Below are 20,830 nucleotides of genomic sequence, written 5' to 3' on the forward strand. Positions count from 1 at the left end.
GGGGCAGAACCAGTTCGTCAACCTCTGCTGGAAATTTAAATTGTTCATTTCAAATTAGGAAAGGGGGGGGGAATTATTAAGATAGTAACAGAAATATCAGTTAATTACAGTGTCCTTATTTGGTTATTGTGATGCTCGACCCACTGCCCAAGTAGCGGATGGAAAATAACCAGCAAAATAACAAAACGAACAATTGTGTAAAATCCGGGAATCAGGTCAGAACTCTTCATATTCTGCCACTTAATCCAAAGAATAAATAGTCCCATGAACGGGTTATTATTAATCTTTTAAATAATTATAAACTGGCAATAAAATAATATGTGATTATATTTAAATTTCCTATTCAGTTTTATATCTACAGACCATGATTGATAAATGCCCCCACCCCGTTCAGTGATTATTTGAATTTAGAATATTTTATTTTTGTGCGAGCCATAGACTGTACGCACTACATAGTTTTGATTTTTTTCTACAATATTTTCTTACATTTAGTTTTCTTTTAAGCTGTCTCTTACTTTGTCCCCTATATACACATTCTTCCCCTCCCTCGGAACTTCTTCTTCCAGTCTTTCTTCCTTCCTCCTCTCCCCACTTCTCTTTTCCTGCACCCTCACCAAAAGCGCATACCTTTTACTTTACACACACTTACACTATAAAGATGGCATTTCGCTGCCTTCTCTAATAGCCCCCCCCCCCCGTTCTCTTACTTCTCCCAGGTATTTCCCCACTTGCTGCCCCGCTTCCTTTATCGTTATTCTGTCGTCCAGCACTTCTATCACCTACCTCCTTGTTAAGTTTTTAGCAATTTGTCCCTTAGGTCACGTGTAGAAGGTCAGTTCAGTAGGATATGCTTGTCCGTCTCCTCCCCATCGCACAAAGAACATATAGTTTCCCCTGCTTCGTTTCTCTTTCTTAGTTGTTTCCATCCCCCTAATCTGAGCCACGTCAGCGCGCCTCTTTCAATTTTTCCCCACAACCTTGATATATTTCGCTTTCCCCCATTCTCTTACTCTTATCTGTTCTCTGATTGAGGTCTTTGTTTGGCAGTCTGCCTTTATTTCTTGTCTGACCACGTCCAGTAACCTGTCTCTCATTTGATTTTCTGTTGGGATGCCTGCCCCCCCCCCCCTTCCTCCCTCTTGCACAGTTTTCCGTCTGGGAGGATGTGAGGTGGTTTTTAAAGGGGTTGTACCCCTTTAAAAACCACCTCACATCTTAAGGGTATTTAGTGCCAAAATTACTATAACAGGGTGTCTACAATTTCGTAACAATAAAAATATTCATTAACCACACCCCTATACGCCTTCATGGCGTGGTGCTATGCACAGGGGAGCACTTTACCTTTTTTTTTACCTTTACATTATTTTTTCCAGGAACACAGTAATTTCCCTGAAATTTCCACGACTTTTCCAGGATGTCCAACAGACTTGACGAAAAAAATGAGAGGTGTTGGCGGACTATGGATAAATCACTGATCCCCGGGAAAACTTCTTTCGCCTACCAGTAACTACATCGCCTCACATATAGCCAGACTTTGTGGAAATGATGCTACTAAGGGGGAGCTTAATATCTTCCTGGCGGTGAGTGTGACAGATATGGATGCACGAGTGTACCGTCCTTCGACGCCGTATCTGCTGCGAGAGTTGCCACGTTCGCTGGGTGCATTGTCACTTTCGGTCACGACAAAGTGGAACAGGAAGCCAGGACCGCTACCCGAAGCGCCTGCGGGCGAGCGCTGTTTCGCCACCCACTTCGTCACGACGTAAACAACATTATTTGTAGCTATCGGGACGGCCGTTAGGTGTCGCCTGACGATGCACGCGGGCAGCTCCGATAAGCTCAAAATACATTCACCTTCCGTCGCAATTATTAGATACTGGTTTCTTCATCCGCAAGAACCGTTAAAGGTTCCGCTGCACCGAGCTCGGTGAAGAATGTTTCGATATCCCTGGAAGAACGACGCGACGCTGATGCATCTGTTAAGAATTCCTCTTCTAGAAAAATCAAAATCGTCATCTGGTGTAACAACCAACATTGTTCTGATGGTTGTAAAGACGGCAGGAAGCTACGTATGTTAGCGAGAGAAGTCTAGGATGTCTCGTCTCGAAATTCGAGACAGGCGTATAAAAATCGAGACAAAGAATTCTGTCCGAGCATTGTAGAGACCAGAGTTAGACTTGCTGCATTTTTCTGGAAATCCAAATAGTCCGCGTGCAGAAACTTGTTTACTTTGCTTCTCTTTTCCAGTCACTTTTGGTTAACCGCGACGATACAGATGAATAACGTTCATCAGTGGTTGATCATTTAATAAAAATATAATGGGTAGGTCAGCATTAAGGGGCTATTTAAAGCGTCTTCCACCAGCGGGTCTATCAGCAAAAACAACAAATTTAATTTAGTGAACTAAAAGAACAAATATATCGATGAACAAAAATTACCTCAGTTGGTAAAAGTGAGTGTCTTTTGTTACTCTCTATTCATCAATTTCATCTAATCACTCATCCTCATAGTTGCGATTAGCCAACAGTGGCAGAAAAGTGACGATAAATAGCATAAGTGCTCTTATTCAATAAAGTGCTGTAAAAGGGATAAAACTTGACAAACAATTTCGATTGTAAATTTCGCACAATCATATAATCCTAAAATAATAAACTTTAGCGGATCGCAGAAAAATTGTATTCCTAAAGTATTTTTCCAACATTTATCTAGGGCCTAGCGAAGATGTAGTGGTAGAGTAAGATTATTTCCATAGCATCCCTGACTATTGTGCATTTGTAGCTTGGGAGCGAGTCACAACTCCCGAGGCAGCCAATCAACAAGCGAGCTACTGAAGTCATTCTAACCCAGCACCAATCGCTGATCCTCTTCCTCACGCTCCTCGCTGTCGGTAGGCTCACTAGCTAGACTTGCGCAGTCAGCCGGAGCTGTTCCGAAAATAATCTGACTACTAACTCTGTCACTTTGTAATCAAGGGGTTCCGGGGTCGGTATCTGTTGTAGACAAATTGCACAGTGGCAGGAATCGCACTCGAAACTGTGGGTTCAGTCCCGATTATATCTGAGGATAACATAAAATGAAAAAATCTTCCTCTGTCGGTTAACTACAACTGCATAGGGGTTGGATGAAAGAATTGGAAGGAAACATACAAGAACACCCACAACTTGGCTGGGGTTGGAAACTGCATTTTCGATTTATTTAAAAAAAAATTGCGGCAGGCACAAACTAAACTAAAGTCCTTATTTCCCCACTTTGAATGCCTTTTCCGCCTTTTGGAGGTTTCAGAGCGTTCTCGTGTCTGGAATAAATACCTCACGGCTCAACGCAGAATTGGGAAAACAAGCGTGTGTTCAGCAGTTTTGAAATAATGTATTCCAATGGCGTTTTCCTCGGTCACCGTTATTTCTCGGGAGATGCAGGCCGCCTCGCTGGAGGCACAGAGAAGACCCGTTGTTATGCTAAATCCTCTTCGCCAAGTAACGGGCTCCTCCGCATCCCAACAGTGAGAGTCCGTTCGGTTATCAAACTCCTTGCTCTACAGGCGCTGCTAATATGTATAATTACATCGATGCTGGCTGTACAAATCACTGTTCCCGGCTGTAATTAACGCTTACTGTACTTATTCCAATTAAAAATTCACCGTAAATGGCTCAACTTGGTGCCAATTTGAAATGTGCGAAAAGCTTTCTTGTGGAAGTGAGAAATCAACACACGTATGTAACTCTTAAAAGCATCAAATTAAAGATACTTGAATGGGCCAAGATTTTCCCCAGACACGATAACCTAACTGATGTAAGGAAGAGCTTATACTGTTGGCATACATGTAATGATACGCCCTAATTACGTTTTTGGTGCATATGAAATGAAATCGCGAAATAACTCGAATTTGACATTACGCGATATTTGTAGTTTCTCGCGAACGTAAACTCATTTTGCACTTTAAAAGCGAAAATCCAAATAATCATAATTACATGAATCTTGAGGTTATGCTTTGTTAATTCAAAAATTATTTTGAACGGCATGTTCTCGGTAGTGAAAAGAAATTAATTTCATATAAAACTTTGGAAATGTTTACGAAGGAAATACCGATTTTTGTCGTTTTGTTCGCACATTAGTAAAATGCAAAGGAAGTGTAACTTTTGTGAATTAGCGATGAAAGACGCAAAATAATATACACACCTACAACACAAGAGTTAAAACTTGGATAATGTTACTCACAATATGATTTTTCAAGTTCTCTTCTTCACTTGTAAGGGCGCATATTTCCAGTTCGTAATTATTGCATTCACATTACATGGTACATTATGAATGAGTTGAAAATTACATCATTAGTTACTATCATTACATTAATATCTTAAAAGTTAGCTGCCACATACAAGCGCGAAGGACTTGGTGAAATTTTCAGGCCTTTCAAGTTATTATATTATTTTTTATAAAGAAAAGAAGTTGAGAATTGTTAACATACCTAATTGCAAAATCGGACATACTGTATATACTGTTATCACCTAAAATCTAGGACGCCACACTTCTTTGCGAGTGTTTCTTCGTTATTTTCATGACGTCACCACTCATCCTCATCATCGCGATTAGCCAAAAGTGGCAGAAAAGAGACGCTAGGAAAATAATTCATGTTTTATCAGTTATTGATGTTTATCTCGATTTAACAGTCTCTAAAAGGGTACTTACGGGGGTAAAAACGACCGGAGCGTCGTGCTGATCACATCACCTCCACAAATGGCCCGTGACTCCGACTGTGTGAGGTCCTATCTCCACTCAGTCACACTCAGGGGGAATTTGTGATGAGCAAGGCCCGGATATTTATGTACGGAAAACATGCAAATTATGTACATGATGAAATATGTACACATATGTAAGTATATTAAAATATCTAATATGCGTATTCTTTCTTATTCCTGTGTTTTTTTTTTAAGGTTTCTAGCAGTACCAAAATGTTATTAAACTAAATTAATTTCTAAACAGTATTGTATTTTAAGAGGTTTCTTGAAATAATAAAATTGAAATGTGCTAAATTAAATGGAAAACTCATAAACTGATAACAGTTTTGAATGATGTGTGGTCAGATACTTTTCACCCTGAAAGATGCGTTCAAATTTCTACAATGTAGATGAATGTTCTCACTGAATGAACATAATAGTTTGTCGGCAAAATGTACATTTAATGCATCAATACACTATTTCTTAAAGGACTAAAAAGTGCTGGTTCACAACATATCATGTTAATGTGATGCACAGTGAACCACTTAATACATTTTGAGAGATGTTATTTTTGGTTTTTGATTTTTGGAGAAATTAAAGTTTGAATGTTGGTCCCACAATTATAGTTCCTAACTCAATGAAAAATCAGAAAGGTGGACCAAATACCGCATTATATGTAACGTGAAATTCATACATAAGGTTCCTAACATTATAATTCTCCGACATTCGTAGGTTTTGGCTACATACAAATGAAAAAATATGTATTTACATAAAATTCCTGGTGCTATAGTGATGAGGTGTTTGGAGAGCAGGAATTTTCGACACTGTCTTTGCAGTCCATCGACAAAAGTTGCTGGAGGTGCAAAAACTTCGCAGTTGTCTCAACCACCAGACCCAAAGGACACCTGCAAAGAAAGACTGAGGCTCGACGGCCGAGCGACGTTTGGTGCCACACAAGGCCCGGGGCCAACACGCAAGTATTCCGGAAACCAAGGTTCTACTCACGCACACCGAAAACTCCTTCCCAGAAAAAGGGACACAAGGCAGAACACGCTAACAAGCGAAGCACCAGTTTTTTCTCTCCCTTTTCTGGTACTTATTCTTCCAAGAGAAGCAAAACAAATTCAAAGGAGCCGTGGCTTCGGAAGAGTTGCTCTGGGATCACGGCACCGGAGGCTGACATGCTCACTCTTTCTACAAAGAACTGACCCGGCTGCCAAAAACGAAGCTTCGTCGTAGACAATTGCCTTTTGCAATGGCAGAATACATATACAGCAGAAGGGTTTTGTCGAAGGCACTTCACCACTTTAGATATCTGGAAAACTTAATAATTCGAGTGGTGAAATTGTGGTCTTCAACGATTTTTCTGCAGCGGGCCATATTTACATTCTTTACGGGACGTACATAGATGAGCTTCACAAATAACTGCGTGGTTTCTGTTGTTCAATTTATTTACTTGCTGTACTTTCTTTTTACGAAAGAATATATCAGCGGGCAACTAATGCAAAGAATACTGTCATGTTCTGAATTGAAGTTAGTCAATGTAACAACAAATAAGCATAACGAAACAATGTTGTGAGATATTTAAGAAAAAGAGCACATTTAACCATTCATACGCAAGAATTGTCATTTATCGCATCTTCATCAGCATGTTAATATTTGCTTTGTAATTGATGAGCCTACTACCATAGTTTTGAAAACGTGTATCGGTCAGTCCATTCGTCAACTTTGATTCCACATTCTTCATTTTGGAAAAGAGCTATGCACGGGCATAAGAGATGCCGAATAGAAGGCAATGAACAGGGCATGGTTACACGGAACAAGAAATTCCGACTCTTTCACAGATTTTGAGTTCGCTGGTTGGCGTTTTTCATTTATTCTTTTCATTCATTACGGGTCTGGGCGAGCCGCTGAATTACAGCCAGAGGGCCGCTGCATTCACGGTGAAAACGTGGACGAGAAGTTCCTGAAGCACATCGTGCATCGTGAAAAAGTACAAAAAGACAAACAATAAATATCGTGCGTTTATCGCTACACCCTTCCAGGATAAATTACTACAAAAAAGCAAGCAACCTCCTCTGCAGCATCAGTCTGAAGAAGCATGAAATGAAAAGTAGCCGAGCGCCTCCCGTTTATAAACAAGCACGAGAAATAGATGAAATGCTAAATCCACACACGACTTAAAAAAATGAGTTCCTAACATGAGACAATTCTCTCGATACTCACATGAGATCAGGTCGGAAGTGGTGAATCATGGCACAAAAGGCGAGGCCGTCCCTCCAGGAAGTGGTCATGTTCTCCACCTTCACCCCTCGGTAGCCCTCCGTCACTCGCTTGCACCACATCTCCAATGCCTTCATCCCCCGTTTCTCCCCCATGATGTGGCAGCCACCTGCAAATACAACAATGAACATCAACAACAATGATCACCATGCAAAGTAAAAAAGCAATTAACAGCTAAATGATTACTATTCGACCTCAAAGTTTAATTTGATGACTGTGTAGAGTTTACTGGTGCAATATTCAGGACTACAGCCCAGTTCATTCAGTCGAAGGAACATTGTATCTACATCGGGACGATATAGATTCAAATACAAATACAAGGACATGGTTGTTCCTTTGTGATTATCTGTTCATCAATTTCATCTAATCATCATTCATCCTCCGTAAATCACTACATAATTTCAAACGAAATCTATCTATATATATAAAAATGTGTGTATGTATGTTTGTTCCGGCATAACTCTCGAACGCCTGGAGCGATTTCAACCAAACTTGGTACACACATCACTTAAAATCTGGAAAGAAATACTGTGGGGGTAAGACACCCCTAGGGGGGGAAGGGGGTGACATGTAAAACGACCGATATTAGCTTTCGGGGTCGCTAAGATAAATAGTGACACTCCCAATGCCATTCAACTCCCAAGTTCATTTTTAAAGTATAGTTAGAATTGATTATTTACCTGTCTAACAGAAGATTGGGATAAATAAATGTCCGGGCAACCAGCTAGTAAATAATAATAGCTGTCGAGCCAGTTTATTTTCCTCTATAATTCCTTTTCTGCCCCCAGATTCGTAGTTATTGGCAACCTTAGCTTTATCATAGTGTTGTCAGATGTCTTTTACTTGCATTACAACACATCACAGTGCCAGAGTAAGACAAAGATGTTACGGCCTTAGTTCCCTTGACATTGGACTTTTTTTGCTGCTTTATTGCAGAGGTTCTTTAACATTCCAAGAAATAAGACCTAACACAGCTGTCTGACAGGTCGATTAAGCACATGGTAAACAATTACAATTAATTTTATCATTATGGGGGCCCTGGCCCGTCAGACACTTTCACCTCCACACAGCCCAATTTTCGTCGCTTTCAGGCAATTTTACATTCATGTTTATTACAAAAACACTCAAAATTATTCATTAATATTCTTATGTAGATCACAATCTGTCTCATTTTTTATCTCTTGTACCATACTCAATATGAAAACATTCAAATTTGGCCCCCTTATCCGAAACACATCAGCTTATAGCTACGTCCCTGTTATTGTAGCTATTATTTATCTTATAAGTCAGTTTGTATTAATTTATTAAATACATACACAAACAAAAAAAGTAGTAGTCAGACATATATTATTCATACAGGCCCCCCTTGATATGCGGGTCCCGGTGGCTGACCCCTTGTACTGGAGGCCCTGTACAGCGAAAAGTCCCATTATTTCAGCAACCACACAATCACGTGTTTACTCAGGAAGTACAAATGCGCCTTATCTTTGTTGTTTGCATACATTTGTAGGTACTGTAGCTGTACAAGTTTTCCTTCCACACGAACGTAAACACGACACCTGCTTCGGGGAGTAGGAAATGTATCGACAATCCTACACGAGGTGACGCAACCAGTTACGGAAACGTTACAACCCAGATAAGACCGGTCGTGTGATGGGCGATTCAAGAGATACTCTAGGCCAAACGACCCTCGTGCCATCTGTTGGCGCTTACACAACACACTTAAAAGCCTGCCTGAGCAAGTTCAGATGTAAACATGGTGCATGAACCTACATTGAGAACTTACTTGGTCAATCACTAAATTGTTTTTACGCGCACAAATACTTATGCATATGACTTCTGCCTCAATTTTCAAGTGTTTCCCTTTATTTGGAGATGAGGATATGTAAGTAAGTGCCGGAGGAATTGTACAGTGGGATGCATACATATCACCTGAAAAAAGGTCAAACACAATTGGCAACCCTTTGTCTTTTACATAGTACACTCACCTAACTTATTACTCCGGCAGTTTTTCATTATAGCTATACCATATTTGCACAAGATACAATTCAATCTACAAGGGTATCTATATACGCTGTATAAAACACACCATATTACTAACTTTGTTGACCCTGTACGTGTATTTAAGGTTGTCCACTACTTCCTTGATTTTTTTTTCAATTCTTGAACCTCACATTGCTAAAAACAAAGTGAATGAACATGACAATGGGCAATTTAACTGGTAATATTTATGCATCCCACTGTATAAAACATGGAGCAATTTTCCTGAAATAGCAATCCTCTGAAAATTATTTCTGTAATTCAAGTACAAAATGGTACAGTTTTAAATATAGAGTCAATTTCTTTATAGCGCATCACTTCTCTTTTTTTCTTCTTGTTTGTTCAACCCAGAAATTAAGCTTACTCCAGCACTCTTCTTACTCCTATATTCTTCTCATATTCGTATTTCCTTCTTTTCTTTATTTTTTGCGCCTTCGTACCAACAAAGTGGTCTGTGGGAATTGCTTATATTGCGTTCATCTTACTTTGGTGCATTTCACCATTCTTCCGCTAATGTATTTTCTTCATTCCTCTGTAGCTTTCGCAATTCACGTCCCCGACGATTTGTTTGATATACCTTCAGAGACGAGTTACTCTCCCGAGGCTTTGTAAGACAGCAAACCCAGAATTTACTCCTTATCGTCCTCATGCTGGGATGAGTGAAGATCAGGCGTTGAACCCTTAACTTACGGAAAGATTTCTGCTAAGTACCCCATCCTGGACCAGCCAACATAATTTTCCTTTCTATTCTTCCTTCAGTTACTGTTTTCATTATACCTTCAAATCTCGGGATATAGACTACAACCCTGGCACTTCTCTGTCGGATGTCTTGCTATGTACATGTCTCAAAACGTCTTCGTTTGTTACCCTACCTATCCACTTCATCTTCGCCATTCTCCTGTATTCCACATTATCAAGGTTTCCACTTTCACATTCAGACGCTGTAAATGTTTCGCATCCATACAGTGCTCTGCTCCAGACAAATTCAATTTAGAATATCTTCCTTACAGCCACATTTATATTCCTGGAGGTTAATAGGACTATTTGTTTCTTCTCTCCTCTGCTATCCTACTTGTGGTCTCATTCCTATATCTTCGATTATTAGTTACTGTACTCCCAAGATCGGAAAATTCCCATCACCTCATAGATTGTATTCTACCCTATCGTAGGGAACGAGATTTCCTGCTGCAGACCATTATCTCCGTTTTCCTCACATTTATTTTCTGATGATATAACCACTCTGGAAGACTTGCACCATTCCGTTTATTATTCTCACTTAGGGAGTGCTATGTCATCTGCAAATTGGAGCTCACTAATTTCACTTCCTTGAATTTTCATTGCTTCCGCGATGTATAAATTGAAAATCAATGGTGGCGGCGAACTTCCCTGTTCGACATCTTTCCTTACAGCTTCCTTTTCTCATTCATCAACTTTGATACGGTTTTCCGATTTCTATATAGGCTGTGAATAACTCTTCTATCCTTAGAGTTGATTGAGATCTTTTTTTAAAAAAATTGGGAACATTATGTTCCGATTTACATTGTCAAGGGCTTTCTTAAGGTCTACGAAGGCTATAAATGCTTCATCCAAGTAAAAATAAACAGTTCCTACGTATGTATAACCCAGAACGAGTATTTGGCAGCCACTTTTTTTCCCTCTCAAAGTAGAGTCCCTTGTGTCTGTGGAGCGAATCGCATTGTGTGTTCTCGTTTCTGCTTGTTCGACAGTGCATGGTTCCCTAGGGGAGCAGGATTCATTCTTTTATTGCGCACGGGCGAGTCGTCTTCATGTGGGGTTGGTTCTCAGGGTCGAGAGGCGAGCGAAGTTACGGAGGCAGCCACCCGCCCGAAATTTGTGCAGAACAGGTCATGCTTGAGACCGGAATCACGGTATGTGTGTGTGTAGACTGTAGATGCGGCCAGGAAGCAGAAGTGTCAAGAAGCGACCAGGTGCAACTGGCCCCGTGATATCTTGAACTCGTTACTATTCTAAAAAGAAAATGCAAGCACTATCGTTGTTACATTAATAGAATGAACATAACCAGACCATGAGTACCATTAGCAAAATAATGTTTAGAACAGAGGTGACTATTCTGCACTACACCATGTGCTACTTTTTATATGCACAGTCTTGAAAATGAGAGATAGCGTCATCCCATATGAATTATAGTTTAGTTTATACATGGTATTTAATCCAGAATTAAAATAAAAAAAGACTATAGGCAGGCACGGAATATATACCTGCAGACTGGAAACGAAGTTTTAAACGGAAATTCCGACCTGCTATGCTACAGGGACCGATCAACCGAGAACAGCCATCATTTTCTACTTTCACTTGGCTGATAACCGAAAACGTATCCAGAAATAATTGTGAAGCCACGGTGCGGAAGAAGGGAATACTTTAATTGAGGATCTGCTTCCTCGTTCCTTGTGGTGGAGGATGTGTGTATGTCCAGGAAGACCAACCAATAGACCGTAACTTCTTGATTAGTTGCAGAGCGCACCGGTTCGGGACCGTTGTTACTTCCTCCAAAATACTTCCAGGAAAACAAGTTGGTGCATGAAGCTGTTACAGCAGGAAGTTTAGGTTCGAGTCCCGGAATAAGCACCTTTCTGGTGAGTCTGAGTAAGTATCCAAGTACAGCAATTTTGAATGTGGAGAATTTTTTCTACTTAACATAGTCTCGAAGATGAAACTCGAACAGTGTGTCTCGATTTTACATAGGCTATTAGATTCGACATTCTTTGAACAAGTCTATGGCCTCCCCAGTGGCGTAGCGGTAACATCGTCGCCTTGTAATCAAGGGGTCCCGGTTTCGATAGCCAGTGGAGGCACGTATTGGTTCGGATCTCTTTAAATTATAGGTCCAGTCCCAATTGGAAAGACTAAAAATTGCATTCCTTAATAAGACAAATAATTGCCATTAACATTTCACAACAAACATTTTCAAATGGTATTCCTTGTACATGTTGAAAGTATGTGAATAGTTTATGGCCATGAATGAAAATGTAAACACAACCACGTGAATTGAAAGAACTGTGCGCGCCAACAGGTTAAATCGTAATTCATCTGGTCCATAGATATCTCGACCCTAGGCCAGATGATTGACATGGCTTCATGGTGAGGGCTCTTGCTGTTATCGAGATTAACAAATACGATTTCTCACGCGTCACATACCTTTGTTTACACTAACTTCGTTCTTACACAGGACTGATTTAGTTTATTTTACTTCGCGTTTTGTGCCTCTTGGCTAATTTGATGAATGAACATTCACAAACAACCAAGCCCGAGCGGGATTCGAACCCGGGACCCTAGGGGTCGCAGCGCGATGTGCTAACCACTCGGCCACAGGGTCCGGCATTCTTACACAGGACAAAGGATAATAAATTATTATATAGGAAGATCAATAAATTGTTATTAGCATTTGTGTTAATCATTTGCTTACAATAACTAGGAAGACCCTTGATACGCTGATACAAACTAACATTTAAGAAAATTAGAACACTTCCAGTGATCTTTCGACTGTAACGTGGTACAGGAGTTAAAACAATGTTGAGGAAGCCTGCTCGAATTTCAGTCATACAATAGTTCGTATCTTAAAAGATCCTAGTTGTGGTAAAATAACTACTTTGCACATGACCGTTGGCGTACGCAGAGGAGGGACTCATGGGGTTACAGCCCCCTCCAAAATTTTGAGAAAATCAACATTTTAAAGTAAAAGCAGTGAAGAACTCTGGAAAAACGAGAACGGGAAAAGCAAACTCCCTTAAAATGACCCACATTGCTATTTTTGAGACTGTAAAAGTTCTAAATACACGAAATATCTTTCTGTGTATGCTGTCCCCATAGAGAGCAGCCATGTGCTAAGCACCTTAATGATTCCAGCTTCCACCGAAAAAAAACCTGCGTACGCCAGTGCAGATGACATTGAAAATAAGCTCTGTGGGAATATTCTACTTTGCTTTTCAACATGAACAACCACGAATCTATTTAGCAATATACTCTGTTTCACAGTTAAAGTAAAACTAAATATGCTGACCAAGGCAGAAACTTATTTTATTAAAAACATAAACTAAACGTAACGTTTCAACCTTCTAGCAAGGTCTTCTTCAGACTCTGTATCAAGTACAAATGTAACAAGATACAAAAACATGGCATTATATATACACAAACATTACAGTTTTTAATAAAATAAATTACTGCCTTGGTCAGCATATTTAGTTTTTTATAATCATGGAAACAATTCTTAATGGTGTTATAGTTAAAGTAAAATAATTATAATAAATATGTATCTGAATCTTTCTGATTGTCTAGAGTTCTTGGGATTTGGATTTTTGGGCGCCGCAAATTCACGAAAGTTAAGGATTTTCCGGTTACTAAAAATCCTGAAAAACAAACGAAATCCTCGATCTGAAGCAAAATATTACGTAGGCAAAGAATATCAAAAGCCAGATAAAAGCAACTTGCTCTCCCCTGTGCTTTGCACCACGCCATGATGGCGTATAGGGAGTGTGGAGTTAGGGCCCCACACTTTCTTCATCACGGCCGAAGGTGCGGATGATGTGATCAGCACCACGTTCCTTACCGCCTTTACCCCCAGTTTTTCCTCCAGGGACCCACTATATACGACGCTGGGTGTGTGCTGGAGCCGTTCGAACAGGTGGAAAAAATCCCAGTTCTCCCCCGCCGAGGATTGAACCCGGGTCTCTGCATGGTAGTCAGACCCCCTAACGACTGAGCTACCGCGATCCAGATACTTGCCATAAATTGCATCGCTGACGGCGCTAGTTAAAAAAAACATACAAACAATAAGTAATAGTCTAATCTCTGGCCTTCAGCCTTCTTGCTTTAGAAGCATTGTCGACGCCACCGACTGAATATATGAGATGGCCACAATGTAGAGCATCTTCAGCCAGAGAGGAAACCTGAGCCAATTTCCACGGAGAGCCAAGGACAAGGTAGCTTGGGAGTTTACGCTTCCATATTATGTAGGCCACCATTTTTCTTTCCGTGTTGCTATTCACGCGATGACGACCGATTTGCCTAACTTGGCCAATAGCGTAACGCTGCTTACCTCATGCACGCTTTTACCACCAGAATTGCGCAACTTTGTTGTATACAAGAGTGACGTAACGTTTGTATTTGGTGCTCCACAGTTTGTACACAGAGCTAGCTCACCTTCCTTGAAACACAAGCTTATCTAATGCCAGTAGCATTAAGTCAGTCAATGAACTAAGACACAACAAGGCTCGTGTGGCCTTTTAAGTCTGGCCTATGGTGTTGTATACACCATAATGTTTAATAATGTAATATTCAACAACAAGATAATTAGTTCAAGTACTTGCAGAGGTTAAACATAATTTATATTCAAGGAGGCCGCTTTGTAGTGAATACAAGTCTGTGTTTTCAGGTATAACAAAATTGCAATGTCTATGAAGAGCAAAATGTGTTTATTTTACATGCTGTGAAAACAACAGTGGAGAAGCACAACAAAGTGAAAAATTTATAACTTGATCATAACTTTCGTCAATGTTTTGGGATATGGTTCTCTCTTTTCTAGCTGGTCATTACTGGGGTTCCCCACAAAATCCGGATAACGGTTAAGCGCATTTTCGTTTCGGATGCAACGGATAATTCGGATATAGAGATAGTACAGATTTGATGATGGGTTTGTAGAAAATCTGAACTGTGAAATACGACAAACATGAAGAATAAAAGAATTTGTGGATAGTCCGAAAAACCACAGATAAAGATATATTTCTTTATCTGTGGTAAAACAGATAAACAATAAAAGTGTCCAGATAAAGAACATATTCGAATAATATCAGATATCCGGATAAAATTTTGCACCAAGCGCCAAAACTAACTGATAAGAGGTCTGAAACTGGCCCTTTTAACCTAACAATTTCTAACCTACAATAGCGCTAATATGTAATAAAATAATGCACATGAGATTAGGTTAGGATGTCAGGTGTAGTTTTGGCGCTTGTTGCAAGCTGGGTGTGCCCCGCACCAGACCCAATTGGAACTGGGCCTACAGTTTAAAATTGGACCCGAACCATTGCGTGCTCCAGCAGGTGAGCCAACGAATAACACACACAAACGCACAATAACCCAACACAATAAAGAAACATCTGGAGAACCTATGGCGCTGAATAATTAATCCGAGTGAATTTTTGGCAGTGATTAATCGAGTGATGCCGTAGTCTCCGTGAGACGTGTGCCGTCTAAGCAACGCCGTGGACCGAAGAAAATTGGGCCACGACATGCAATCGATCACACCACCTGCCCGAGATTTAACGAATCGGAAAAATCGATCTCGAATTCTTAACGGTCCACCACTGTTTTCATCCTGGCCCTCGTCGAAATTACCTACGCCAACGGAGGCACGAGTTGTTCTGCGCGTATACAACTAGCAAGCCATCCCCCCCCCCCGGCGTCGCATTGTAATCAAGGGGTCCCAGGTTCAATATTCGGCGGAGGCACACAATGGTTCGGATCCCTTTAAACTGTAGGGAGTCCCGATTAGACTGCCTGTGCATAAACGTCAACCTGTCAGCTAACATTGCACACGGTCATTTCATGAGCTAATACATCGGTGATACTTCGAATAAAGGTGATCAAAGGTTGCGGGTGGAGTCCCGGTGGTGGTAGAGGTGCTCGTTCCATCGTCAATTTAATCTCGTCGCGATTTGCCTAAGTAGACGGAAAAATGACGTAAACAGGAAAGAATAATTGTCTACCCATTGCATGTAAGCTCACGGGTGGGCATGGTGTTATCAGCAAGAGACTGCTGCATCCTTTCTTTATCCCTCAGTCAAAGGTTTCGCCCTGGTGTCCAAGAGTATATACATGCACGAGTAATTTTCATCAACATTACGGATGAATAATAATCCTAAAGTGATTGTCCATGCTGCTGAAGAGGATTGGCTACATTATCACTTTGCACATGCTTACGGGAATATAAAAGTGGCAAAGCTAAGAATAATGAGAACCGAATTCGTAACATTAGTCACATGCAGTGTTTCGAATTGACGGGAGGGAAGGGAACCAGTGTATTTCCCTTCTTAATTATCTTTCCCAGGCTTCCCTAGGGTTGGGTCTTGAGTATTTATTACTAATTGCATATTAAATACCTGAACTTAGAAACTCAATTCCGTGTGTTTTGTTTTTTTTGTTCCGTGTAGAGTTGTAGCAGAGACACATTTTTCCAATACAAAATATATGTATACTCTGATGTGACAAGTACAAAAATTTGAGCTCATCTCTCTAGTGTCTGAGGAACACTAAGACACTGATGATTCTGATTTAACCACTGCATGGTTAATGAATGAAAATGTAAACACAACCACACGGCTTGTAAGAAGTGGTTGCGTGCCAACTAGTTAATTCGTAATTCATTCATCTGGTCTATAGATATATCGACCCTAGGCCCGTCATCAACATTTTTTTCAAAATTGTGTGTGGTGTTCTTGTATTATTATTTTTTAATAATATTTACATTTCTATCACATGTGATCATATTTGCTATTAAGAGATTTGCGTAAATTGGGTTATCTGAACTAACTGGAATAAAGACCACTCTTTTCAGTACCATCTAGACTACTATTTCATTACTACATGGAGGGACATGAAAGAGTAAGCAACTTTGGGAGTAGTTTTGTGCTCCAGAGTTCTAACATAGTTTGAATTAGCAAATTAGTAACAAATTATTTGAAACAAAAAGATTTGAGTATTAGGATACCACTTATTCTATATTATTATTATTGCCATTTCTCTTAATGTATATAATGACAGTAAAGTACTGTTCGTATTTCAAATGATTTATTTAGAAGTCACATTTAGTTTATTTCCATTTAAAAAATTACATTATTTTTCCTCATATGCCTGCCACATACCCTTGCTCCATGGAGTCTGGCAAACATATTGGATACCAATAATTTTGGGGGGGGGGATTAAAACTTGTCCAAATTAGGACCCTGCAAAAGCAATAAGTTTCGGACCTATCATCAAGTCTGCTGCTCTTACTCTGTCATGTCTCGTGGAGTTCAATTTCAAAATTCCTACTCCCTCTCTTCTGGAAGAAATAAACGGCCTAGTCAAAGAGCAACAAGACATAAAATGTATAATAGATGAGTGCTCAATTATTAAAACCATTACCTTACATAGGTATAGAAATGGAACCTTCCAAGATTTATTCATGTTACTACTGTGTCTAGTCAATAAATATATATAAGCTGGATAAGTAGAGTATAAAACGAAAACCCTGTAAATTACTAACTTTGAGTAAATAGCCACCAGATACTTATCCAAAAGTCTATTCCCAACCAGGGAAAGAAAATTTAATCCATTCTCAGAATGTATGTACGGTCATGGTGTATTCATCTATAATTTTCACAAAAAGAACTTACTTTTAAAGTTGGATTGCGAATCAGTGATTTATCCATACACCTCAAAATTTCCTCAACTTCCCCACAAATTTCTAACAACGTCCAATTTATGGTGCTCTCAAATATATACCCTTACACCCCCCTACCCCAGAAGAAAAATTCTCGATAAACCCCTGACGATAAATTGTACTATTGGTATGTCAAATCTTTGTTAAAGTGGAAATTCTGAGATTGTTGCATTAAAGCTACACAAAATTGTATTTTTAAGGAATAAAAATGATCTGCTCATGCCTTAAATAGTACACTTTGTTAATGCTGTTATTTTGATGATAAATTTGAAGGGGACTTCTAATAAGTAATTCTCATAATACTAAAATTACCTGTGAGGAAAGAAATTTTTGAGGTCCCGTCACCCCACCTTAGGAAATTTGTTAAATTCGAACAGTGGTCGGTTACCTGATGCTAATTAGTCAATCATTAAAATTACACTCCTCACAAAACGTTTGGAATATTGTTATGCAACAACGCATGGTATCTGTCTGGTACACGTTCTAGTCTTTTCGCCGACATATGCCACCTTGTCTATCACTTATTGCCTTATATAATAGTATTCCAAATTTGTTGTATAATATAACAATATTCCAACTTTTTGTGAGGAGTGTATATTTTTTACACACTCTGTAGCTCAGTGTTTTTTTTAATTCTAATCCTAAATCCATTTTACATCCTCATCGTTGCGGTTAACAAAAGAGATGGAAAATCGTAATAAATAAGCACAATATGCAAGGGTCTTAGATTAAAGTCCCGAGTAAAATATGATGTTTCTTTTTTCTTTTGTGTCTTCATCTTGTCTACATTGTTCTATTGAGGTTGGTTTTCAAATTACGTAAAGTAGAAAAGACGAAAACTCCGCTTGTACGCTTTCGAACACGAGGAAAAGAGACATGACGATTAACACAGCACAGCTGGTGGTTGTGGTCGCCAAAACTTTGTTTTTCTTCAAAGATGCTCTTTCTACGGTGCATTGTGCGTAAGTCAGTAAGATTTTTGTGAAAAAAAAGATAGGGTGTGAGTAAACTGCTGAAAAGCCATTGCTTGTACAATAATTAATAGGAATATGAAGCGAAATAATTACATCGTCTCTGTGGTGTGCAAATGGTACGAGCAAGAGTTTATTTGCGTGAAATCTTAACGTCAATCCGAGTTCTAAAGCCTACTTTATGCACAGAGACCGGACCACTATGTGCCTCCACCGGTTATCGAACCTGAGACCCCTTGATTAGAAGGTGACGGATTTATCACTACACCATCAGGAAGACCTATGTCTGAGAAAACTGGTAGATACTTCAATATGAACTCGCTATGTGCATATTTCCCCCTCCCTTCCACACACACACGCACACAAAAGAAAACGACGATATAAGAGTCGACGCATTGACCACGCGTTTCCCATCGTACAGCAGTCTGTGAAAGAATAGCTCTGCTGAACCATGAGGCTTGCTTGAACTAATATAATACACAATACTGTGCAGATATAGGTTTGCAAAGTTCTAACTACCGTGTGAACAAAGGACTGTCGCGAGGGTACCATCGTCAGACAGGTTAATCTTATAAAAATAGAGTAAACATAACGTTTGCGTTACCTGTCGTATCCTAGAGTAGAAGGAACAACTGCATGTCCGTATGGGTCGCACGTATACAACACCACCACTAAGAAACTGTGAACATCGACTGCGAAGGGAGCTGCAAAAACAAAACAATCACTGCACAGCCACAAAACGAAACGAGTCCACCGGCTCGAACAGCGATCAACAACAGACTGGCAAGTCTACACGCTCGCGTCCGGGCCAGACGGGGGTCCGCTATTCTCAGTGTTGCCAGGCGACTACCGCCACTTTCTCCCCGCTGCACAGGTAGGCGCCATCTGTCATGGAGGCAGTGAACTTTGTCCCACTTTCTACGGGACCAGCAGCGAAGCCTGTTGTTCATGGCGACGGTCATTTCCGCACGAAGTTGACGGAGAATAATAATAATAAAAAAAGAGTAGCCTCCAATTGTCCCAGGGACGGCGGGAACCAGTGGACATATGAGATGGCCACTCAAGGTAATTGCTTTTCCTATCTACGTTCGATCAATGCATCACATTGGAGACTAATTATGTGGCGAATCAAATTAAAGCAAAATTGATGTTTATACGTATTGAATACAACAAGAAAGTGGGTGTTGGGAGGAGGGGGGGGGTCGAACCGATCAGTCGACCCCCTGGAAATTGGCATTGTTGATTTCAAGTTGCAGGAGAGCAGAAAGCATGTTATTTTCGTAGTTAATAAGGTGAAAAAAAGCTGAGTAACCGAAGTAAAAGAGCGTGTTCGATGGAAAGAATTGAGTAAATTTTAGGAATCAAATTATGTTCATATTTTACCATTTAATCCAAGGAAAGGGTGCTTTTCAAAATTCCAAGAATGAGTATTTTATGTCTAAGGTCACAAAGACGAAACTTTATGACTAAAATCTTCCCCTCATTCTAAAAAGATTTCTCTTGAAGCAGGTATGTAAAAGTTAATAACATAATAGAACAATGCATTTGAGTACACTAACTGAATGAAATATACAAAAAAAATAAAGAAAAACACTTCTACTGTATAATCACTAATCGAGTAGTCTAACCAAAGACATAATAAAAAGGAACAAAATGTGTTCATGATATTACTGTTTCTCTATCAACGTTTCGTCAAGGATGTAGCCCCATAAAAAAAATTCTTGCTACGACCACAATAATTAAAAAATAACATTTCATTCAAATACTTTTTTCATCGCATTATCATTGACATGGCCAGGGAAAAAAAGGCTGATGGCGTACGCACAACTGAACTGAAACTTCGTGGCCCAAGAAACTTCCTAGTGGCCAAGGTCTGAACTTGGGTTTGCTTTGGGTGACGCCTGGTCAGCGCATCGAATCCCATTGTCGCTGTTACCTGGCATTATTGACCAGAGTAGCTACTTCTTCTTTTCAAGTAACCCCACAATATATACCAATGATGCTGAACTCCACCAGGAATTGAGGCCAGGACACACGCCCGTAGCTATAATTGATCTCGGGGGGGGGGGAGGGGTCACGGGTTATCAGGGGGGCTTTGTAAACCAAGTCCATTTGGGGGCGCTCATTCATTTATAAATATAATATACTACACAAATACTACATTTTCCTACATCTTTTAAAACATCTCTTGAAGTGTTAATTGAGTGATACAGAAATTATCCCTTACACACATAGCCCTACTATTTTAGATGATACAGATATGTATATCACACACAAAAAACGCACAATATTTAATCACAGTGCCTACAGTATATTCCACCCCGGCCGAAGCAATTAAACTCCCCTTCCTTCCCAAAACTTGGGAG

The 20,830-nt window shown here is 39.9% G+C and overlaps 1 protein-coding gene across 3 annotated transcripts in view; it reads right to left on the bottom strand.

The window, feature by feature from the left end:
• MICAL-like (protein) overlaps positions 1-20,830 on the bottom strand; it is a 269,708-nt gene that overhangs the window by 87,511 nt on the left and 161,367 nt on the right. For 2 of the 3 annotated variants that reach the window (XM_083135880.1, XM_083135878.1), the window contains exons 1-2: positions 19,069-19,257; positions 6,939-7,104 (exon numbers count right to left, since the gene is read on the bottom strand). In XM_083135880.1, coding sequence (XP_082992006.1) covers positions 6,939-7,090 — 152 coding nt within the window. In that variant the 5' untranslated portion in view covers positions 7,091-7,104; positions 19,069-19,257. Of the gene's footprint in view, positions 1-6,938; positions 7,105-19,068; positions 19,258-20,830 lie in introns of those variants that run through there. The other variant, XM_083135879.1, reaches the window with a different exon arrangement.

This window comes from Lepisma saccharinum, chromosome 14, assembly GCF_977018435.1.
Source record: "Lepisma saccharinum chromosome 14, izLepSacc3.1, whole genome shotgun sequence".
Classification (NCBI taxonomy): domain Eukaryota; kingdom Metazoa; phylum Arthropoda; class Insecta; order Zygentoma; family Lepismatidae; genus Lepisma; species Lepisma saccharinum.